The 15,616-nt window shown below is 33.9% G+C and overlaps 1 protein-coding gene across 3 annotated transcripts in view; it reads right to left on the reverse strand.

Annotated features, from left to right (window-relative positions):
- The window catches only part of NUP37 (nucleoporin 37), a 41,795-nt gene that overhangs the window by 17,912 nt on the left and 8,267 nt on the right, over positions 1-15,616 (reverse strand). For all 3 annotated transcript variants that reach the window (XM_028121673.1, XM_028121674.2, XM_028121675.1), the window contains exons 3-5: positions 14,339-14,463; positions 11,090-11,162; positions 9,440-9,534 (exon numbers count right to left, since the gene is read on the reverse strand). In XM_028121673.1, the coding sequence (XP_027977474.1) occupies positions 9,440-9,534; positions 11,090-11,162; positions 14,339-14,463 (293 nt within the window). The remainder of the gene's footprint in view (positions 1-9,439; positions 9,535-11,089; positions 11,163-14,338; positions 14,464-15,616) is intronic.

Here is a 15,616-nt window from a genome sequence, read left to right on the forward strand (position 1 = left end):
CTACAAGGGGACATGAGAACAAATAATTGAATATTACAGAGAGTAGTGTGACTAGCACACGATCATATAAAAGTTTAGAAAAATCTTGTATCACTTTAAAACTTTTACTCTATTATAATCTTGCATTAACATACTATTTCACTGCATTGAATTAAAAAAGGTCTGCAAATGTGATCAACGGATTTTAGTATAAGTTTTGGATAGTTCTCATAAAGACACTGAATCCTTACGTTCCATTCATTGGAGGTAAACTACAACCAAACCCAACACAAACTTTATTTATCCCATTCTTAAAGCTGTTATAACTGTGCAATAATTGATCTTGATTCAAAATGTTACAAAAATTACATGGAATTTTAGAAGATAAGCAGAGAATTTTATTTCTGCAATTATTTAACCATAACATTATAATAAAGAATATAAACTCTCCTGATTTCACTTTGTACCTGGAATTATTTAGGCACAGTTTATTGGCTCCTGAATTGGGATTAACCTCCCAAGAAACGCTTGGTTTTCAGTCCCCTTCTCTGTTTCCTGAAAGGACTATTTTTAAAATAAATCACATATTTTGTGATCCCCGTTGGGGTGGGGGTGGTATTGGAGCACTCCATCTTAGCTATGGATTTTGAAGACTATCAAATGTACATGAACAATGGTCATATGGAAAGAACTTGGCTAGCATGGGGTACAGAGAAGACATTTGATAAACATTCTTTTTCCTCTTGTACAATTTTTCAAAAAACAGTACAACTGGCTTAGTGAATGTCTTAGGTAATTTAGTATTCCCTTATCCAATGATTTGGTTATATTCCTAAAAAAAAAAAACATTTTTTTATATGCTACCCCTCTCCCATTCTTTTTAAAAATGATGACAGCTAGAACATGACAGCTACTAATATCCCATGTTTTATAGACAAAATGAATAGCACATTACATGTTTCTATTATTTTAGTCTTAAACTAAGAATTCCTTGGTTTCTAGAAGCCAATTTTCCTTCACCATAAATTTTATCTAATATTTAAAAAAGACTATTGAGGGGAGTGGAGGAGGAAAGGGATTTACTTCTGACATCCTTTGTAGTTACAGTGAGTACTGGGTCTTCTATTTCTTTTATATCTCCCAAAGTACTAAATGTTGGCTATACTAAACGTGTTTAATAAATACTTGATCTGACTTGTTCTTACAGAACGGTACTGTTTTTAATATACAAGAACATCTGTTATTTGGCACTGACTGGGAATGAGATGTTCTGTATTAGTGAGTTTTTAAAATAATAAGCTTAACCCATCAAATACTTAAATACCACTTTTACCTTCTTTTGGAGGTATGGGATAATTAGTTTTTCTAAATGAATATGCCCTTATTTACTTCTCAAATATTCTAATAATTTTAACCTTCTTTTGATAATGCTGGGTCATAATTATGAACACCGGTATGGGCATTTCCCTGTGCATGCATATACATACATGTATATACATACATGTATATGCATATGTATTTGAATATGGTGGACACGATGAGGGACCACAAAAGAAATGGTATCAAACATAAGGCTGAATGGCTAGCAATGCCATGATTTACCTGAGGATTTTTCTTAAACACATCTCCTGTCAGATGCTTTGTTTGGTGGTGGCAAGATGCTGTGACAGGTACAAACTGGTATTCATTCCTTCACCCACTCACTGAGTACCTGCCACAAGGGCATCCTTCTAGATGCTATGATGACTCTAAGGCAGTAAAACAAGGCTGACACTGTAAAATACTTTATTAGTGCAAAGGCCAGAGCAGTCTCCTCTAGAATAATTTTTCTTATCCTCTACAAAAGTCTGTTTCTCTTTACTCTTCTTCCTCATCTATAAACTGGGCTAATGAAGTATGAAGAAGGAACATGACATCTTCATTTCAAGAACTGGTACTAGAATGTTTTAGCAAAGGTATCTCAAAAATTATAAATTCTTCACAAGCAAAAGATAACACTTCTGTAGAAATGACTCTATAACTACATTTCTATCCATTTTATTAAGCCCTACATGTTTGCTTTTGATCAGAACACACAGGTAATCTGAATATCTGCCTTTTCAATAATATAAAAAGACTAAAACTTAGAGTGTTAAAGTAGAAACAGCATAATGAGTAAGCTAGAATGCCTGGAATTCCCCTCTATATAAGAGGAATAACAAAAAAAACCTACCACGTAAGGTTTTTGAGGATTAAATGGATTGATTCATTAAATGAGAATGAAATTTAGAAATACCTCAAAAGGTGGGGGTGTTTCAAGATAGAAGATATACTTTTTGCAGTCTTTCTTAGTATTCTATCACATGGTACAACAGTGAATTATTCTCGTATTATCCATATAAAAACTGACTGATTTGCAAGAATGTTATCCTTCCTTAGTTTTTCAACTTGACATTCTATAGTTTGTCTTGTGTTATTTCTACTTTGAAGCATTATTTCCCTCTTTAATTTTTTTCTATTACTACTGACATGAGTTTTATTCTGACAACCATAGCTTTACTCAGGGCTATGACACTGCAGAACTCCGGATGGCACTATTTACATTGTACCTTATGCAAACCATATCCCTGTAACTGCACTGGCAGCCTTGCCTCTGCCTTCCATTTTCCTGTCATCTTATATTTCTCATATTCAACTTTATTCATTGTAAAGAGGGACAAAGACTATCTCACTATGTCTTCTTATGTAGTATACATAAGTATACTCAGTATACACACACTGCAATGTTATTCTATAACAATTTGTTTTCTTTTTATAGAAATGTATAGTACAATTAAGGTACTAAAATTATTTTTGATGGTTTTATACTTTGATAGCTTATATTTTCATGAGTTTAAGACTGTATAGCTGGCATTATAAAATATTTTAAAAGGGGGATATTAGGCCTGATAAAGAACTGCTAACTTAAACGAGAACTTGATTTTCTTACAAACTTGCATAGATCACAGAATACTAAAACTACATGGAAGCTTAGATAAAATTTATCATCTTCTATAACATTTCAGACTGTGAGTAACACCCTGGTTCATAGTTTGAATTAATGAAGCTATATTACAGAATATAGAGAAGTAAGAAAGATCTAAAATACTTTTAGATATGAATACGATCTTCTCAGGATAAACTTGAAAATTGTCACTCAGGCAGGTGAATGCAGGTAGTAGGGCCAGACTGCCTGATATGCCTGTTCCTCTACTTAACAGCAGCTCTATCCCTTTCTACAAATTACTTAGCCTCTCAGTATCCCTATCATGTAAAATGAGCATAAAACAGTACTTACCTCAGAGTTGTAAAAATTAATTAAATTTACATAGGTAAGGTAATTAGAGTGGTGGTTAACATACAGTAAAGCACTCAATAAAATGTTTAGTAATACTTTGCTTATTAATATTGTAATTCATTTGGGCACCTGGGTGGCTCAGTCGGTTAAGTGTCTGCCTTTGGCTCAGGTCATGATCCCAGGGTCCTGGGATCAAGCCCTGCATCAGGCTCCCTGCTCAGCGGGGAGTCTGCTTCTCTCCCTCCTTCCTGCTTGTGCTCTCTCTATCTCTTTTCCGCTCAAATAAATAAAATATTAAAAAAATATTGTAATTCATTTATACAAAATAAAATACCTTTGTCAGTCTTGGAGAAGCCTGAAATGGTTCTGAAATGATTATTCACAGGTTTAAAACTAAGTCAGTGATTCCCCCTGCCCTTCCTCTCCTCTTTCCCCTACCGTCCCAATACTCCAAAGAAAAAAAAAAAAAAAAAGTCAGTGATGACTGAGTACCTAGCACAGTGCCTGGCACACAGGAGATGTTTGATTATTTGCTGACTGAATGCACTAGTCTATAGATTAATTTATTCTCAATACATCTATTTGTTCTTTATAACGAGATAAACAAGTGACAATTTTTTAATCCATAGATTAACATACTAGTATAAGAACTATCTTCATCCTGATTTAGAATTTAGCAATTTCAATAAAATACGTAACTCTTATGAACCTGTTCAGGGGATAGATTGTTTTGAAAAGATGTCCCTAAGGCCATAAATCTAGCTAATTATAATACTGTGTCTCTCTCAGAAATGACAAAGTCAAACAGTAGAAAATATGTATAGATCAAAATATATTTATTTTAAAAATTATTTTGGGCGCCTGGGTGGCTCAGATGGTTAAGCGACTGCCTTCGGCTCAGGTCATGATCCTGGAGTCCCGGGATCGAGGCCCGCATCGGGCTCCCTGCTGGGCAGGGAGTCTGCTTCTCCCTCTGACCCTCCCCCCTCTTGTGCTCTCTCTCATTCTCTCTCTCTCAAATAAATAAAATCTTAAAAAAAAATTATTTTAAGTTGGCATTGAGTCAGAGAGAAATATTTCTTCTGCTCTTTCTAGTACAAAATTTTAAGAATCCATATTGTAATCCTGCTCCTATTATATAGTCTTTTTTGTTATGTATGTAATAATGTAATATTCCTTTGTACAGACTATAATATTTTACATAACAAAGCTTAGTATTTAAAAAATTTTATTGACATTTTATTCACTTATTTTACTCACCATTTTAACCATTTTACAGGGCACAATTCAGGGCCACTTAGTACATTCACAATGCTATGGAACCATCACGACTCTCTAGTTCTAGAACATTCTGATTATCTCAAAAGGGAACACTATACCCATTGAGCAGTCACTCCTATTCCCTCCCACCCCCACTGTTGCTGGCCACTAATGTTTGCTTTTGAACATTACTAATGTATTTCCTGTCTCTATGGATTTGCTTATTCTGGAGATTTTATATAAATAGAATCAGAGAATATTTTATGTCTACCTTCTTTTGCTTAGCCTAATGTTTTTTAAGTTTCATCCATGCTGTAGCATGTATCTGTACTTCATTCCTTTTTATAGCTGAATAGTATTTATATGGATATACCACATTTTGTTAATCTAGCCATTTGTTGATGGACATGTGGGTTGTTTCTACCTTTTGGCTACTGTGAAGAGTGCTGCTAGGAATATTCCTTTGTAAGTTTTTCTTTGTGCACCTGTTTTTTTTTTTTTTTTTTAAGATTTTATTTATTTGACAGAGAGAGAGACCGCAAGAGAGGGAACACAAGCAAGGGGAGTGGGAGACGGAGAAGCAGGCTTCCCGCTGAGCAGGGAGCCTGATGCGGGGCTCGATCCCAGCACCCTGGGATCATGACCTGAGCCGAAGGCAGACACTTAACGACTGGGCCACTCAGGCACCCCAGAACACCTGTTTTTAATTCTTTTGAATATACACCTTGGAGTAGAATTGCTGGGTCACATGTTTAACTGTTTGAGGAAATTGCCAAAATGTTTCCAGTGTCTATACCATTTTACATTCCTACCAGCAGAACATGAGGGTTCCAATTTCTTCACACTTTTCCCAGCACTTGTTACTTTCTATTTTTGTTTGTTTTTATCTATCCTTGTGAGTGTGAAGCAATATTTCATTATGCTTTTGATTTGCATCTCCTTAATGACTAATGACATTCAGCATCTTTTCATGTGCTCGTTGGTTGTATCTTTTTTTGGAGAACTGCCTATTCAAGTCCTTTGTCCATTTTGTCTTTATTTTATTGAAGCAAAATTAGCATATAGTGTTATATTAATTTTAGGTGTACAATATAATGACCCAACAATTCTATCTGGGTTGTCTTTTGTCTTTTTAATGTTTATTTTAAGAGTTCTTCATATATTTTGGATGAGACCCTTATCAGTTATGATTTGCAAATATCTTCTCCCATTCTGTGAGTTCCTTTTACTCTTTGACAGTGTCCTCTGATGCCCAAAGCTTTAAATTTTGATGAAGTCCAATTTATATCTATTTTGTTGTTGTTATATTCACCTTTGGTATCATATCTAAGAAACCATTGCCAGATCCAAGGTCATAAAGATTTGCCCCTATGTTATCTTCTAAGAGCTTTCTAGTTTTAAATAGATATTGAGGATTTTTTTCATTGATATTTGTAAGGGACATTGGTTTGCAGTTCTCTTGTGATGCCTTTGGTATCAAGATAATGCTGGCATCATAGAATGACTTAGAAAACGTTTCCTCTTCTATTATCTAGAAGTATTTGAGAGATTGGTATTTATTCTTCTTTAAATGTTTGGTAGAATTCACAAGTGAAGCATTTTGTCCTGGGCTTTCTTTGTTGGGAAGTTTTTGGTTACTGAGTCAATCTCTTTGTTATAGGTCTATTCAGATTTTCTTGCTTTTTCTTGAGTTTTGGGACTTTTGTGTTTCTGGGAATTTACCATTTCATCTAGGTGAATTTGTTGGTGTGTAACTGTTTATAATATGCTCTTAAAATCTTTTTTATTTCTGTAAGGTTGGTAGTAATGTCCCACTTTTTCTGATTTTACTAAACTGGAGCATTCTGTCTAGTCAAAGGTTTGCCAATTTTGTTATATGAACCAACTTTTGGTGTCATCGATTCTCTATAATTTTCTATTTCTATTTTGTTTATCTCTGCTGTAATCTTTATTTTCCTTCTTCTGCTACCTTTGGGTTTCCTTTGTTCTTTTTCTAGCTCCTTTAAGGTATAAACTGAGGTTACTGATTTAAGTTATTCTTTTTTTCCCCCTTCTTTTTTAATGTAGGTGTTTACAGACATAATTTCCCTCTGAGCATTGTTTTGCTGCATCCTATAAATTTTGTTGTGTATTCATTTTTACTCATCTCAGAGTATTTTCTAATTTCCCTTATGATTTCTTCTTCTTTGACTGTTTATAGGTTATTTAATTTCCACATATTTGTAGATTTTTCAATTTTTCTTCTGTTACTGACTTCTATTTTATTCCACTGTGGTCAAAGAAGACACTCCGCATGATTTTAATCTGTTAAAATTTATTTAGATTTGTTTTTAGGCTTGACATACGGTTTATTCTGGAGAATGTTTCATGTGCACTTGAAAAGAATGTATATTCTGCTGATGCTGAAAGTGTTTGGAGTGTTTCGTATATGTCCGTTAGGTCTAGTTGTTTGTTGTTGTTCAAATCCGCTAGTTTCTTGTTGACCTTCAGTCTAGTTATTCTACTGATCATGTATTTTTTAAGCATGGTATCACCTGCATATAAAACTACTCCCAAGATGAAATAGCTTTTGCCTATAAATGGACAAGGATTTTATTTGTCCAAGTGAACAAGTGAAACATGCAGACCCAAACTAATTGGTAGGCATTTCTTTAGTATAGTGATAGGAATGATTCCTAGGATATAAATAGCTATTTCCATTGCTCAAACTGTAGTTGCCATTTGGGTGGTATCTTTATTAGTAACTTGGCAATTCTATACTTTGAATTAATGAAGACAGTTGTACTGAAATGTTTTTTCTTGTAGTCTTCTCAGAATTCCTTCTTTCCTTTGTTACTATGAAAGTGTATGATACCCACTATTCCTCCTTAAACTTCTTGATTTATGCTATTTCTTTTAAAAGTCTTATCTATATTGCTTTTGGCCCAAGAGGTTTGACTTTAATGGCCAATCAGAACTGTCCTTTACCTCTCATTGGCAAACTAAGCTGATGAATTCTAAATTTAGCTCCCAGCTATTGCTAAAATGATGTTATCAACCCTTATATCTCAGTGGCTTACAAAAATAAGCATAAATTTCTTGCTCATGAGTCTGTGGGAGGCTTTTTTTCATAATGCCAGATGGGTCCATATTTTTTCCATGTGTTTCTCATTGTGGGACCAGTAGCTATCTAGACATGCCCATCTTAGAGAAGACAGAGGACAGTAGGTTAAGACAAACCAGGTAAATCATTTAAATATCTGCTTGCATCACAACTGCTAACATTGTGTTGGTCTAAACAAGTCACATAGCTAAGCCCAATGTGTGAGGAAAATTTCTTCCTTCCATGGGAAGGGGAAGGGAGAGTAAGTATTTGCTGAACAATAACATCATCAACTACATAGCAAAATAAGGCAATTAGGGACAACACAGTATGTTTTTTAAAAAAGTTGTATTTATTTAAAGGACTTACTTTGAAGCTAAGCCTTTCTCCTTTTTAGAGTAATAAAGTTCTTACTTTCATAAAATGATGGTAATAATAGAAGGCAGTAGACCTTTTAAAATTCTTATTACTTGACAAAATAAAAAGTTGGCAACCCTTTGTCAATCCTAAAATTTTAGGACAATTTTACTAGTCTACAAAAACTCAAAATTCTACTACAAGAAAAAAGTAATCAGACCACTGAATGTAATCCCAGGTCTCTGGCTACTGTTCACTATTCACAGGCTATTCTTTGGCTTGCAAAGACACTCATTTTCCCTCTTCTCAGGTTTCATTATTCCAAATGCTTGTGATTAGGAAAGTCCTTGAGTTAGAGAACTAAAATGTCATTATTTATATCTAGTGATCTAATCTAACTTTTACCTTAAAAACGGTCCCATTCACTCTTCAGGTCTCTATACAAACTTGGTTTTGTAACACTCGAGGCCCTAAAATCTTAATGGCATGTAAATCTTTCATGTCCTTGACATGAAAATTTTAAGAGGCAGTACATAAAGAATAATGGCCTATGACTCTATAACTTTAGAAATATGAGCTATTATGATTAAAATTTAAAAAGCAGCCAGTGGCTTTACTTCCAGTGTGAAAGGACACATATTTAATGGTTTTATATGTATACAAGTATTTATGAATACTAATGATTTTGTCATACTCTTATCAAACATTAAAATTATGTAAAATAGCAGAGCCGTGGTTTTTTTTTTCTCTCTCACAGTACTGTTAAAGCAAATGAAGCAATTGGCACGCCTATAGAATTCCCTCATTTCACTCCTGACTCCTCAGCTTATTTCCACTTCCTACTCTTGCTCTTCATCTTGTTCTTTACTTGTGATATTCTCCAGCTTTAGGCACTATTAAAAAATGTCATAGCTATCTAATCCATTCTAGGGGTGGGGTTGAAGAACAGGATATTGAAGTGCATTACATCTACAGAAAACCTTATATAGAGACTTCCAAATTTGTCAAAACAGGAAATTTCCTGTGAGTCTTACTTTAGCAAATGAGATTTGCAATTGATTTTTAAACATTAACTTATCAGACAGGATCTGTGAAATAACTTGACAATACGGCAACTGCCTTTTATTATCTTATTATCTATTATTATCTTATTGATCTTACCCAATATTGGAGAATTTGACACAATATATATTTAAATTTCATAAATGTACAACTTTACAATAAGAGGCAGAGAGGGAAATTTCCATTAACTGGGATGAGAACTCAAGTCACCAGTTTTGAAACTCACGTTTGTGTTACGCTTACAATTTAAATAAAGTATGTATCTTTTACAACATTTTATGGAGTATATACAGAAGTTAAATTTTCTGTGATTTTTACATAATGTAATTCTCATTAAAATAGGATGAAAATTGAAAAATGTGGTTTTAACATAAGCAACATACCTGCAGGTATGATCATCACTCACACTTGCAATTTCTTGGCCTTCTTTGGGATCAAACACCAAACCATTAATGAAATCTGAATGGCCCTCTAAAACCTGACATAAGGGGAAAAGGTAGTAAGAATACAGGAAAATAATCTATAATATTTCCACCTAATATTTTTACTTCACTGCCTTAAAAGCTTTCACTGCATGCTTCCCTTTTCTATAAATATTTCTTAAGCAATCTGCTATTTTTAAAGCACGATTTATACACCGCACGATTTATACACCCACTTTTCTGGAAGGTTTATCTTGGAAAGAAGCTGATCATTCAACACATTGCTATTAGCTTGATCTTTCTTTTCTAGCATGCATTTCTTATAAAAACACACACATACTTTTTCACTGTACCTGTCCTCATCTCACCTCCTCTTATTACATAAAGCTTAAATAAAAATTAAAGCTTGAAGAATTTTCTAGGGGCACTGCACTGAAACAGAGCCCCCTCAACTTTTTAACTCATACCTACTGCTCTGCACACTCACTGCCTAATACAGTATAGATTTCACCTTATGAGGTCTTTATTCACTTCCTCAATGTGACTGCCAGCACTGAAGACAAGTTAGTATTAGAAGCCCATAATCACAACAACCCAGAAATCCATTTTTGTTTTGTGGTGAGAACATTTAAGATCTACTCTCTTAGCAACTTTCAAATATATAACCCATACTAACCCTAACCCTAATGCACATTATGCTGCACATTAGGTTCCCAGAACTTATTTATCTTATAACTGGAAGTTTGGTACCCTTTGACCAACATCTCCCCATTTCCCCCAGCAACTACCATTTTACTCTCTGTTTCTATGAGTTTGGCTTTTTAAAATTCCACCTGTAAGTGAGATCATACAGTATTTGTCTTTCTCCTATTTTACAAGGTTATTTATTATACTAAGAGAAAACATATATATAGGATTTACTATGTACAAAACATTGTTCTACCTATTTTATAGGAATTACCTCAGTCAATGCCCATAACCCTATGAGAAAGATGCTATGATTATCCCCATACAAGGAACTGAGCACAAAGAAATTGGGAACTTGACCGGTCACACCGTTAACGTGATAGACTTGGGCAGTCTGGCTCCTGTGTCTGTGCTCAAGTGCTTTATAACCCCACCCTACCTTATATGCTGCGCTGATCGTGGGTTCTCTTGAAGTTTGACTCTCAACTCTAGGTGTGTTCATGTCTATTATACTCCTACTATACCCAAATGTGAATTTCTAAATCTCCCTCATTTGCTGTGCCTAATATTTAAATAAATGATATCAGATTTATAATATGTAGTCCTTTATATACTTATTTTTTAGATATTTATTTATTTGGAAGAGAGAATGAGAGAGAGAGAGAGAGAGAGAGAGCATGAGAGGGGGGAGGGTCCGAGGGAGGAGCAGACTCCCTGCTGAGCAGGGAGTCAGATGCGGGACTCGATCTTGGGACTCCAGGATCAATACCTGGGCCAAAGGCAGTCGCTTAACCAACTGAGTCACGCAGGCGCCCCGAATTATATATTTTAATTAAATGTCATTTTAAATTGAGATAAATTCAATTAAAAAGGCAAAAATAATGTTTTAAAATAAAGAGTTATGAATTATATTTGTCAACATACCTTGTATTCATTTTTATCTTGAAGGTCTGAAGTAAACAATCTTATTTTCGTATCGGCAGCTGAAGTACAAAATCTGGAAGTAAAAAAACAAAAACCAACACAAATCAATCACCAGAGCTACAAGCAGAAAGAAGGATGAATCTCACATACATAATGTTAAGTGAACAAAGCAGGACAAAAAAAGGATATTATTATTCCACTTATATGAAAATTCGTAAGTAGAAAAAATAAACTATATTGTTTTAGGGATGCATACATAGCTGATAAAACTATTTAAAAGGCAAGAAAATGACTGTCATAATAATCATGAGATTAATAAGGGGAAGGGAGGTTGATTAGAGAGGGGCACAGGGGGACCCTGGGTGCTGGGAATGTTCACTTTCTTGACCTGGGTGATATCACATGGGTGTTTGTTCTACAATAGTCATGTTAAACTGTGCATGTACTTTTTTTTGCACTTTTTGGCATGTATGCTCTATTTCATAACACACAAATAAAAGGTAAGAAAACATAAAAAGCAAAGCTTATCTACCTAATTCTTCTCCTTTGAATTTGTCCCATTACTATTTTGGTTATTCATATTTTCCATTCAGAGGAAACTTTAGAACAGACTTGCTATAACGTTACTAATGTGAGGTCTCCTAATGTAGATCTCCTCATACTTATGTCATAAGAAATCATTTAAAAATCTCTCTCCAAAATATCATTTCTAAAACAGAAAAAGGCTACTTTAGAAGGTTTTTAAAAGAAATATTTCAAGCAAAAAGCTTTATAAAGTATTAGTAGAAGAGTAAGGCCAAGTTCAGTAAAAACATCAGAGAACAAAGGACTTACGGAGTCAAAGATTATTTACTAAAAAAAAAAATGACAGAATCTTATTAAAAGAAAAAAACACACAGACACACACAACTTTATGGCAAATCTTGTTTTGCTCCACTTTTCTCCAAACTTTGCTGCTTGAGTTTATACATGGTAAGTGTATTTACATCATCCCTTAATTAAACCATAAAGCCTCAGAGAACATAAGTAAGGTGAAAAGTTACTTTCCAGCAAGTGTGAAGAAAAGCAAGTGGGGATGAAGAGAGAGAGAGTAGAACTGAGGCAACTAAATGTTAAAGATAAAACACTACGAATGGATTCTTTCTAGCTGTAAGTTAAAAGTTAACGATGATAAGACAGAAACCAAGTTATAATTCAGTCATCTTGATAGATCAATCTTTAGTCATGAAAAAAATAATATTTACTTTGTAATATATATATATATATAAAAGTAAAGTAAAATAAGAAATACAAATATAATTTAGTCACAATGGTGTAAAATTATTTATGATAAAAATAGGATATTGAATGTAGAGACGGCCTTTAAAAATGTTTCTGTATATTCCAAATTTGATATAGTAAATATATATTGTTTTGTAATAAAATATATAATTTATTTAAAAACAAAACTGTGTGGTCAGCTTGTTCTAAAAATACTGTCTTTAAAATTGATGGCTGGTTAATATTCTGAATTTATCATATATATTTGCAGAATTCCAAAAAAAATTTGAGACTGCTTATCAAAAAGCAACAACAAAAAAGATGAAACAATACAGCATATCCATTAAAAGGACAGGAAAACAGGCACCAAGCAGAACCATGGAAGACTATACAGCTTTCAACATCTGCTAGAGAATGCAGAGACTGACTGACTCGTTTAGCTCCAGATTCTGTGAACACTTTTTTTTAATATAAAAGGAAATGAACAGCAAACTGGCTGTTGACAATGATATACGTATGTTAACAAGTGCTGTTGTGTGGATTATGTAAAATTCAGTTAGCTAAAACCAGTACAGCTTCTAGAAGAAAACAGAACATCTTCAATCTTGTTGTAGGCAAATATTCTTTAGATAGGAAATAGAATGCATATGAAAAACTGCTCAAAATCATGAGTCATCAGGGAAATGTCACTGTGGTCCCAACCATAATGGCTAAAATAAAGACTGACAATAAACGAAGAGTTGGTAGAGCAAGTTGAACATCTCTAGATTATTGGTGGGGATATAAAACGGTAGAACCATTATGGAAACTGGTACTTTCTCAAAATGTTAAAAAACACTCAACCACCCTCTGATTCAGCAGTTCTACTCCTAAGAGAAATGAAACCATGTATCTACTAAGAGCAGGGGTGCCCGTAGCAACTTTAGTCATAATAGCTAAAAACTGGAAACTGCCCTGGTGTCTATTTAGAGGAGAATGGATAAACAAATAGTGGTATTTTATACCATGTAATGGAATACTTTTCAAAAATAAAAAGAATCACCAGTAGTTATAACATGAATAAATCTCAAAAACAAATGAGGCACAAAAAATACATTCTGCATGATTCCACTTATATGAAGTTCTTGAATAGGCAAAACTAATTTCTGAAAATTAGATTAATGGTTGCTTTAGCAGAAGATGGGGTAGAAGGATTGACTGGGAAGGAGCACAAAGAAACTTCTGAAGTGACAGAAATGCTATGTATTACCAGCATATGGGTTATACATGTGTATGCATGTCAACACTGATTAAATGGTACCCTCAGAAGTTGAGAATTTCATTATATGTGAATTATCCCTTAATTAAAAAAAATTAGGTTAGCTCAGTAAGGTTACTATATTGTTTACTAAAAGAAAGCATATCTTTTAGATTTGGTATCTGTGGAAGTGAGGTTAGTGTTTTGAACAAACATTAAACAACCTGACACATATTGCCTTTGTGAAGAAGCCCTCACCAGGTATTGTCAAGATTTTTCTCAAAAAGGAACTGTTCTTTTCAAATGCTTTCATAAAAACTGAAGCCCAAGGATTAGAATTATAGTTTTATGTACTGTTAAACATGAAAATGTGATATTGGTCTGTGTGTGCAGCAGTAAGGTTCATTAATGACTCAATCAAATTTACTTACTTCAACAGAGTTGTATTTTCAGTAAGTGGAGTGGTGAACTCAGTGAAGAATCTGTAGACTTCAAATGATTCGGGTAGAACTCAAGTAAAGAGCTCTGTAGTCAGGCCCCAACATATACTCAAGGCATCACTACCATGTTGCGTATTTCAATCACAAATTCAGATAATAAGTCTAAATTATGAAATAATGGCTGATATTAAAATATCTAATACTGAAATTGGGGAAAATGGAAGTGGAGGGAAAAAAAGTCCTTATGATCAAAGGCTTCAGATCACTTAAAACAAAGAACATTAATACTGCACTTAATATTTTTAAACTTACTTGATTACTGGAGGCAATGAATCAAGTCTAGTTTCTGGGCTCCAAGCTATACCATCGACCCTGACTCCATGCTGAAACGTTCGTAGTGTTTTATATTGAAATCCTTCAATATCTGCTTCTTCCTCCTAAGCATACAGAGTAAATGTTTTAAGAAGTTATGAGAACAAACACTATAATATTCTGATTTTACCATAATGAAGACTTTATCAGGAGGTCATATATACTCTTTTGAGAAGATCAAAAACAGATTAGATAGTGAGATTTAACTGGTTCACTGAACAATGACAACAAAAATAGCTAAAACTGTCTAAGCCTCATGGAAAACTCTCTAGGGCAACTAAAAACAAGCAGTAAACATATTTTCACATAGTATTATATATGGCACTATACATGTGTAAGATGTTACAAATTGTTCATCTGTTACAGACTATGAATAATGAATATGTTAATACAATCTGGTTAATTTAGTCTTTTGGATATAGGATTCTGGTTTAGATATTTAAAGCCAGTTTATTTACCTGCTTTGGTACTACTAAAATGATTTCAGTTTATCTTCATGGGAAGATGAGGAAAAAAATGAATTTTGAAGAGTCATTTAGGTCTGGAAATAGGGATAATCACCTGAAAAACTTTCCCATTATAAAAATAATATAATGCAGCTATCTTAAGTACTTCTGTCCACATCCAAAAACTAACAGCTTCAGTTTGCAGGGCAAAAAGACAAAGTTTAGTGCCTGCACAAGGAAGGATGACTGGAGACTTCTGCATAGATCCAGGTCTTCTAAAGGGGAAGTAGAAAAAAAAAAACCCAAACCAAAAGTGCCATGCAAAATATCTACCTTGGGTGAAGGCTAAGAGAGAAAAGCCACTTACGAGAAATCTCTACCATTAGCTGGCCGTAACATGAGTCTGCAGATTGAATTCACATTATGTGCTCCAGAAAATGACAATTGATTTCAAAATGGTCATATGTTGGTAGTGGCCCAGAGCACCTGACAAAGGCAAATTCTCTGGATGAACTACCCCTACCCAGGTCTCAAAAAGTTCCCACAGATTTGGTTCAATCAAATATGATCTTACACACATGCACTCAAAGGTGAAAACAAAGAACCACAAACACAACAAGTATGAGTAAGCAACAAGAGATTACCAAAAATGATTAGGCAGATTTTAAAAAGAACCAAACAAAACTTTTAGATTAAAATATCACAATGGAAAAAAAAAAAAATCAATGCTTAGAGCAGCTAGGATACAGATTTGAAATTACTCAGAATGGAG

Source organism: Eumetopias jubatus, unplaced genomic scaffold, assembly GCF_037043125.1.
Source record: "Eumetopias jubatus isolate StellerSeaLion01/CBP00866 unplaced genomic scaffold, mEumJub1_p1.0 scaffold_8, whole genome shotgun sequence".
Classification (NCBI taxonomy): domain Eukaryota; kingdom Metazoa; phylum Chordata; class Mammalia; order Carnivora; family Otariidae; genus Eumetopias; species Eumetopias jubatus.